Genomic DNA, 9,683 nt, shown 5'->3' with positions numbered 1-9,683 from the left:
TAAACATTAGTTATACAGAGCGTTTGAGAAATCATCAACGATATAATATGAGGAAACCTTTTGCTTTGGTCACAACGCAAATTAATTATTTTGAACATCAAATGATTTATCAAAATCGAAATAAATTTAGTTGTTTATATAATTTATTTCGACAATCCCTTTGAAGGGCACAAAATTGCTGTAAATTTATGAAATAAATGCAACCTTTAACGATTGAAATATAACTAACTTAAATTTTTCCTGGTCTAGCGCATCCGCCATAATTTCAACTAAAGTTCTAAATGCTCATGTTTTAAAACAATTACTGCATTTTGATATCATTACCTTATTTTTCTATTAAGCATTATTAAGCTAGTTTTAATACTAATTATTCTTTAAATACTAAATTGTGAAAAACATTTATGAAATAAATAAAAACGAATTTGACAGAAATCATTTATTTCTAATTGCCGAGATTGACACGAAAACAAATTCCGTTTTTATTTTACGACGTATAAATTATAAAAAACAAACGATACATAATATCACAAATATTTTGTTGGTAAAACTACGGCTCTAACGTCTGAAATGTCTTGTATTTACAAAGTTCGCTTATCAATAATTGACAACAGATCTACGATACTCGACGTGGTTCTAAAATACAGAACGAATATACAATAAATAATATCAGCAGTCTTGCGTGTGCCTTACGTGCTGGGCATAGGGCAAAGGGGTTACCAAGTAGCGATCTGACAAGATTTTGATCGTGACTGAAAATGCTTTGTTTTCGAGATACAGTAAATAAATTGAAAACAAAAGATCGAAAAACATAGAAATTATGTAAATAATAAATAACATTATTTGTATTTACCGTTTTATGATATCACCGAAGTATTTAGATAAATCGCTTTATGCCGCTGTCATAAACAACTAAATAAGTTGAGATCCTTTCAAAACAAAACGAAACAAGGTATGGTGTGTTTCAAAGTATGTCGTCTTTAATTTTGACGGCAATGAAGCACCTGACCAGTTGGTATTGTAGGACAGATCATGAGCAACGGATTTTTAAGGCGTTTTCAAATATAAAGATTAAATATTACCTTACGTTTTGATTTTTTATTACAATGACACCGTCATCCGGAATACTTTTGCAAAGCTTTGAAACAGTCCGGGCTATAGTTCCAAATATTATTCATAGACAATAGTAAGCAGTTGCGTTTTACTATAACTGTAATGGTTCATCATTCTTTCGATACAAACCAAGTTCCGTCTAGGTAAATTATGCATCTGTTTTTGGATTCATATCTTTTAAATCTTCAAGTGCGCAATTTGTTGTTTCTTTTGGGGTATTTAAATCCCATTTTAAAAATATTCTATCTTTTTTTAAAGTAAAGTAAACGGGAAAGTATACGTGCCGTGTAGTAGTAGTCACTATCTCTTAAGAAAAATAAAAATTACATTGTGCGAGTCTCTTATGCTTTCTGTGTTCAATCATGGTTTAACAGATTTGCAAAAACAAAGACTACAGAAAGTGCAGAATTCATGTTTGCGACTAATATACGGTATTACACGCCGAGAGAGAATATCACATAAACTAGTAGAGACTAAATGGTTTAACATGGAGAGCAGAAGAAAACTACATGAAACCTGTTTTTATCACAAATTTCTATACTACAAAAGTCCTCAATATCTGTACAGAAGGATTGTGTTCAGATCTCATGTTCATAATTTAAATATTAGATTTAGAGATGCCATAACTCCTCCTCTACATAAAACAACATTATTTGAGCGTGGCTTTTCGTTTAATATAGCTAAATTGTATAATAGTCTTCTTATAACTTCAAAGGCCTGACTGCAAGTAGAATTATGCTTTCACATAATAATAACGATGGACCCACCCACAAAAAGTTATTACGACCTTCGTACCATAGAAAATATGGGTATACAGAAATGAAAATATATTATTATATACTTTGATTTGGGCGAATGATCCTGGTAGTCGTGCCCAACAGCTATCTGTGAAACGCATCATTGAATTGAATATACTTTGATACGCACCATACTAGAAGCTTCTCACGCAGTCACAGATCACCAAAAACATTTGTTTACTTAATACTTATCGCCGATACTAAATTCGAGGTCGCCCTAAGTGGTTGGGGTTGCATAACGTAGGCAACTATTGACTAGATAAAGTAAGAAGAGTGGAAAAAAAAACTCACAATCGGGCAACTATTAACGCTACAAGCAGTCCACAAACTCGAGCCTGTTCACTTCACTTGTTCTGTGACGTGCTGAAGTGAGCCCTGCGCGTGTCTTTGGCGAAATGTCTGAGCGTTAGTCGCCAGAAAGCTATCCTGAAATCGGGACTGTAGAAAGCGTAGATGAACGGGTTAATGGCGGAGTTGATCCAACCCAGCCACGTGAAATACTGCATGACGATCAGGTTGACGCTGTTCTGCGTGATGAACGGAGTGAGCAGGTAAAACACGAAGAACGGAAGCCAGCACATGATGAAGCCCCCTGAAAAAATAACTATTGCGTGAGATCTAGGTCACACACGTGCTAAACAAACCGGGACAACATTAACCTTAACGGTGGTAGAAAAATTGTTGCTTCCGGGATAGTAAGAGAGCGCCACATGTACCTATAGTCGGTACGATTTGCGGTGGCATAGTCAGCGATAAAATTCCAGACAGAACAAAATAGATTGTTCATCTCGCTTCCACTTATATTTCAACAGTAAGCGAAACAGAATCAGTTGTACTTGTCATTAACTAGTACTCCCAAAATAAATCACGCTGTTCCTAAATGATATGCGAATACTTAAGTAGGTGGATTTATTTAACCGAAGATTTGGGAATGAAAAGAGTTGCTGCCAAGTTTGTTCCTCGTGTTCTGACTGACATGCAAAAATAACATCGAGTTGAAACATGTCGTGCTTTGGATCAACAGCTTGAAACGGATCCAGATTTTTATGCAAAGATCATTACTGGTGACGAATCATGGTGCTATGGTTACGATCCAGAAACGAAGCAACGGTCCAGCCAATGGAAGACGTCACTGTCTCCCCGTCCAAAAAAATGTCGTCAGGTCAAATCAAACATCAAAACGATGCTGATTTGCTTTTTCGACATTAACGGCGTAGTTCATGCAGAGTTCGTTCCACCAGGTGAGACCGTTAATCAAGCTTTTTGTCTGGAAGTTTTAAGAAGATTGTGCAACAGTATTCGACAAAAAAGACCCGATTTGTGGCGGACAGGGGACTGGTTCTTCTCAGTTTTTGGCTAAAAATGGCTCGTATATAGTATCTTAAATATATAGTAAGATACTATATCTTGAACTAAACTCTAATATTTGACAGGTTTTCTGTCATTCTTTGGTAAAATTAGGAAATTTAAAACATTTTTTGGATTCGTTTCTGACGCTCCTTGGCTCTTTTCAGCCATATATTTTTACTCTCACCATGAAAACAACCTTTAAAAAATAGGAAAAACGTTTTCAGGAATTTACTCAACAACCATCTTAATGAGAAAATTGTACTTTATGCAGGGTGATGCCTAAAATTAATACTTTGTTTTTGGGAGCAAAGGGATATCCTCAGGCCCATCTACGTAGAGGATATCTGTGGTATATCGTGGATAGTAAATCCGCAAGCTATCTATTCAGAAGACATCCCTGGGATGTATTTTACAGTATATCCTTAGTATGTGTGGTAACGTATATCCTAAGAATATCCTTCATATGTCCCGGGACATTGACCGGATATACTGGGACTATTGTGTGTTATCTGGGTACCGACTATACATTTATTTTACGTCAATTTAGTGACGCTCGAGTCTCGATTATTTCGTAGGTTAATTGCTTGTCCCGGACGAGAATGTCCGAGCGTCCTTGCTGTCCTAATCTGTGCCGTGGACGGTTCTGCAAAATGGGAAAGGCAGAAGAGGGGACAAATTGGTCGGTAGTCGCTGGCGCGTGAAATGAAAATCTTGAAATCGCGTTTTTGACCGCCATCCGGGGGACAAACTTATTAAATGCTGTTTTCCGAGTCGTTTCGGACTTACCCATCACGACGCTGAGGGTCTGGGCAGTTTTGCTCTCCCTCCTGAAAGACGACACCCGTGACGCAGGTTCGAAGTTCAGCACCGACGCGTCTAGGTGGAGGTGGGGCTCCAGGCGCCCCCTGGACGACACCGGAGACCTGAACAACGAAGGGGGTTCTAACCTTGAACTTAAACAATATTCGCCAACTTATTTCAAACCGATTTGAACGAGTACGATGATTGAAAACTAGCTCCTTCAATAAATAATGATTTATACATAGATAAACAACTTATAGTGGTTAGTTTCGGTGACTTATACCCGGCAAGTGACATTTACATAGGACAGGACAGGACAATAATTATTACATAGGAGATACGAAAAAAAGGTTTGTGCAAAAGTTTCTTGGACTCTCCTGAAGAAGTAAAATATTATAATTTTGTTGATACAAGGTGCCCCAAAAATGTCCCCTCCGACATCAACTTTGTTATTTTAAATGGAACACCCTGTATATATATTGAGATTTTTGAAGTCCTTGGTTAAAATAAAGGTTAAAGAATTCTTTTTCATACTTTGATAGCCCCGTATTAAATTGTGTTGTGACGCTACTGATCCAGGTATTGCAGCGAAAATTTAACCACAGACTAAGGAGATGATGCACTACTTAATCGGTTTGACGGATGCGTCTCAGCTTATACAGGGTGTCCCAAATTGGTGGTGCCGTTTTGGCGAATTCGATTAACAAAATCTCAAGATTTCCAAATGGGACACTCTATATCTTTAATCAAATATCAATTCCAGTATTAAAAATAATACAAGTTTGTAATTTATGTTATATTTAAATTTTTCTTACTTTTTGAGATATTCGAGGTTTAATATAACACATTAGGTCGTTTGTTGGCAACATTAAGTATTTTTTAAAAAGCAAATACACGATATTACTTCTTTTATAGATATAATAACATATATAAAACATAAAACATACATACATAAAAACATTTAATGGTCTCTGGCATCAAAACAATAAAGAAACATCAAAATATTTGAAAATGTAGTTGGCTATGACATCACAATCTTTTTTTTTTTTGACGCATTAAAGTATAAACAAACTTTGACATTTCTGTTTGTTTCTGTTTTTTTCATATTTCTATTTAAAAAGTTCTCAATTGTCAAGTTTTTTGTTAGTGTATATTTTATTTGTATTTTAAATAAGTTATAGTTTTTTGGTTAACCTATAAACTTTAATTATTTATTTTTGTTATTAGGTATTTTCAATCAAGCTAGATAATTTACTATTAAATGTTTCTCTCCACGTATTAATGGACACCCTGTATTGTCAGCAATAGGTTTGATTCGTATATCTGGAGTATTATATCTTTAAAAGAAGTAGTATCGTGTATTTGCTTTTTAAAAAATACTTAATGTTGCCAACAAACGACCTAATGTGTTATATTAAACCTCGAATATCTCGAAAAAAAAATAAAACTTAAATATAAGATAAATTACAAACTTACTTGTTTTTTTATCCTAGAATTGATGTCTGATTAACCAACCCCAGTAATAGTACCAAATACAGGGTGTTTCAGTTAACAAAAAAAAATGATTAGAAAAAATATTTGTGACCACCATGTATAAAATATTTTCGTATAGTCAGGTCAAAGTATTAAATATTAACCACTTCCAAATTTCAGTTTTCAAATGCGAAAGCACTCATTTCTCCGAAGACTTGTTTTCCCCCCCCAAAAAAAAATGGAAAAGTAAATTTTTCTTAAGAACTGCACAAAATTGCGTATTATATTTAATGAAAAAAAAAACTCAAAATCAGCGAATAACTAGAAGTCTTAAAAACATTCCTAGCATGGTTACTGTCCATGTCCACTGTTATAATTAAAATATATACTTTGTGTATTTAACGTTTTGAGATAAGGTATAGGAGCGTCTTAAATGTGATTATGTGGGATATTTGTTAATGCAATTTAAATGCGCGTTATCTCGCATTGGCGCGCTTCAACTTTTCAAAAGTAATATTTACCTGTACAGAATCGAGCCCTTGTTATGCGGTTCGACGTTCTGGTGAAAATGATCGGACTTGAGTGATCTGGTCAAGGCGATCGATTTTTTCGTCGGATTCGCTGTCGAATTCTTGTGGCCCTGCAGGATGTTCGGAGAATCGTTGCTGAAACGTCAAAGGCTATCAAAGTCGGTCGAAAAGGGAAACCGGACGACATCAAAGATGGCGCTGAAAGAAATGTTACCATGCACAAAGCTGACGGTTATACCTGGCATATTTTAAATGCGTCTCTTCGTTTTCAGAGGAAGCACGATCGATGTCCGACTCTTCTGTAGTCAACACTCCTCTCTTGCGTTTCTGAAAAATTACCAATCCCATACTATACTATACTCTATAAAATCGGACTGGGTGGCTTTTACTTGATAAAAATCGATTTAACACAAATTACATTAGAACAAAAAATATTAAGATTTTCACAGTTTTTAATGCTGTATGACAGCTGTTTCTCTGGTGGTATAGATGTGATGTTTTTGCTTGTTTCACTGAAACCGAAAGACCATTGACCATAAACCCTCACACACACGGACATAATAATACATAATAACTCAAATCACCCTTACACACACAAAATATCAGCCTTTTATGCTTTTATCAACAGACTACTTAATGTACCACTTTCTACAGAAAATTTTGAAAAAGAAATCAATATTATAAAACAAATAGCTCTTAACAATGTTTACGACCCCTATTTGATAGATAAGATTATAACTAAAAAGCAGTTTCAATAACTCTATCGATCCCATATAAAATACCGAAAACAAAATTTATAAAATAATAAAATACATAGGAGAACCTAGCAAGAAAATTTCAAAACATCTATCTAAATTTGGTATTAATATCGTTTTTAGAACTGATAACACCGTAAGGACATTTTCTAAAAAACAATAAAACTAAATTACGAAAAACTCAAAAATCCGGAGCCTACAAGTTGAAATGTGGATCTTGTCCCAAAATTTATATCGGACAAACAGGAAGGACATTTAAGAAACACATTAACCAACATAAAAGGGCGTACAAAAATAAAAAAAGTTCGGATATAGTCTGTTCATAGATATAAGAAAGTGAGCAATTGCTTTTGAATGGGATTATCATATTATTATTAACACACAATTCAACAAGATTATTACCTAAAGTTTCGGAATTTAAATTCAGGTAAAATTGTGGTCCGCAATAGAAAATAATTTTATACCTATCTGTGTGTTATATTCTTTGGTTCGGTATACTACTTAATTTAAGTTTATTAGTAATCATTCTTATTTCGTGTGTAATAGAGCGTGTGTTGAATCGTGTGCGAATTATGCAAAATATGTGCGAGTCTAGTGTATCTCTGGAGATGCTCCCGCCCAAATGTAGAAAACGCCATTCTATTGAGACTAAGGAACAATATTTATTTGACTCTCATTAAACGTGGTGCCAGCAAGCAAGTATCTTTAGAAGAAACGGGCACATTGACGAAAATTCCAACATCAACTGTTGCAGTTGCAAATCTATAAGCATCCAAACAGTCTCAAAAGACAATGGTCACGCCCCTCCTTTAGCTCCGCCCCCCCTCTAACAATATATAAGCACGTACAGAGTTGAATGTCAGCCGACTTCAGTTTAAGCCTTGAAGAAGGCAAGAGGATGATTGGCGAAACGTCAGCAAGTTGGATTCATCTACAACCCAGAAGGTTTGTAAACAGACGTCTCTGTTATCAACGCTCTTATTTCTAGAGCCCAGAAAGGTAATAATTTTATCCGAGTAGATTTTAACGATTACTAATTTTAGTGAAAAGACACCAACCAATATTTTGGATATAAAAAAAGTACGCCACTGGGCTTTTACATTTTTAATTGTATTTTTATTCGGATTGAGGTCTTTCCACATCTTTATGAAGACCAAAAAACGCGCAGATATTTACGACGGGGTTTATGGTATCCATGTGGGACAGCTGGTCGTGCCTCTGGGCGATGACGCAAGATATCCTCAGGTACACGTAGAGCATCACGACCATGGGTATGAAGAACGATCCCATGGCCGAAAAAATGACGTAGCCCGTATTTTTGTTGTACCTGCAGGTGTTACCCTCGTGTCTGCCGGGTTCGTACCTACAAAACAACATCAAAAAGTTCTAAAATTCGAGAAAACAGCCAGTCGTTGTCAGTACAAATGTGCATAAGTGATTGGATATTTGTCGTGTAAAACTCTATGTTGGTCCTCAAAATATATTCATGTAAAAGCTTGTTTTTAAACTTACCGCTCTTTTAACTCTCAATCGCAGGATCTAGTGGTATCTTGTGTTGTATTACCCAATTACCCATAGAATACCTTTCACTTTTCGACAATTGCGAAATAAAACTTATGTGACTGGATAAACCTTTACCTTTAAGCCAAACTTATTTAGGACGGAATGCAAAACTATCACGAAATATAAGGAAATTAAAAAATATTAAAATAAACATTAACCTTAACCTAACCTTTCCTTCTAACCCCTGTCATCTTAGGTCACAACATAACCTAACTCACCTCATCATTGAAGTATGTTTATTTATTAGTTTGCACAATTTATGATGTGAAGGAGTTGTCATCTTTTGTGATTTTCAAATTAATTAATTTTTTTGCTTTCTACAACCTGAAAGATTTTGAAATATATTCGGTTTTTTTGATAAAGCGATGTTCGTTATAAGAGAGCGTAAGCTTTTTATTAGTTTTTTTTGTCACTTTTAACCATTAAGTCGATTTATTTTTGACTATCTTTAAGTAAATTCTCTCTTATTGCTTTGTGTGTAACATATAATAATTATAATTATTTATTAAAAATAATTTAATAAAAAAACGCTACCGTTTAGTAACTATTTTTCTATGGATTAAAAAATTTGCTATTGTTTATAAGATTTTCGAAAGGATTCGATTATAATAATACGGAATAGCTTTTTTTAGATTTTTTAAGAGGTCCTGGTATTACGCAAAGGGCTAAAAATGTATAAAAACCCGGAATTTATAATTATAATAACGAAAAAAAAATGTTTGGTTAATATTAAGGACCTCCTTGCCCCAGGGGGACCGTCTCTCCCACACCCAATTTTCTTGTAATACTCGTCTCATACATTTGGTTTTTTACGGAACATTGTGAATAAATGATCTATCTATATTTTCCTGCTTATCATATTTTGTTCACCATCTCACCATCTTTTTTTTATCGGATAATTACTAATTACGTAATTACTTTTTAGAGGTGGTAAGACGCTATACTTTGGGACACACCATACCTACCAGCCAAACATGGGTGGACACGTGATGAGGGCGGAGCTCGACCAGACGATCAGGATCATGATGAAGGCGAGACGTTTCGACCTCCTTTTCCTGGAGTACGTCAACGGCTGGGTGACGGCTAAATATCTGTCTATGCTTATCGCGCACAGACTCAAAATGGACGCGGTGCACAGCAGTATATCCAGGGATATCCACAGGTCGCAGAGAATCCAGCCGAGCTCCCAGGCACCTGCAACGCCATAACAAAGATTTCGAAATAATAAAGCTATGACACGCCTGCCATAGCTCGGGAGACTTTAGTTTTTATTTAATTGTATTTTATTTTATTCAATTAGTTGT

At 35.1% G+C, this 9,683-nt stretch overlaps 1 protein-coding gene across 5 annotated transcripts in view; it reads right to left on the bottom strand.

The window, feature by feature from the left end:
- Positions 1-430: 430 nt before the first annotated feature.
- LOC132703451 (octopamine receptor 1-like) overlaps positions 431-9,683 on the bottom strand; it is a 96,467-nt gene continuing 87,214 nt past the window's right edge. For 3 of the 5 annotated variants that reach the window (XM_060672711.1, XM_060672712.1, XM_060672709.1), the window contains 6 exons: positions 9,345-9,573; positions 7,993-8,179; positions 6,300-6,388; positions 6,053-6,196; positions 4,044-4,210; positions 431-2,499 (listed from right to left, as the gene is read on the bottom strand). In XM_060672711.1, coding sequence (XP_060528694.1) covers positions 2,252-2,499; positions 4,044-4,210; positions 6,053-6,196; positions 6,300-6,388; positions 7,993-8,179; positions 9,345-9,573 — 1,064 coding nt within the window. In that variant the 3' untranslated portion in view covers positions 431-2,251. The remainder of the gene's footprint in view (positions 2,500-4,043; positions 4,211-6,052; positions 6,197-6,299; positions 6,389-7,992; positions 8,180-9,344; positions 9,574-9,683) is intronic. The other 2 variants (XR_009619081.1, XM_060672713.1) reach the window with 2 other exon arrangements.

Source organism: Cylas formicarius, unplaced genomic scaffold (genome assembly GCF_029955315.1).
Source record: "Cylas formicarius isolate icCylForm1 unplaced genomic scaffold, icCylForm1.1 PGA_scaffold_6__28_contigs__length_40554024, whole genome shotgun sequence".
In the NCBI taxonomy this organism is placed as follows: Eukaryota; Metazoa; Arthropoda; class Insecta; order Coleoptera; family Brentidae; genus Cylas; species Cylas formicarius.
This window is presented reverse-complemented; position numbering and strand designations above follow the sequence as displayed.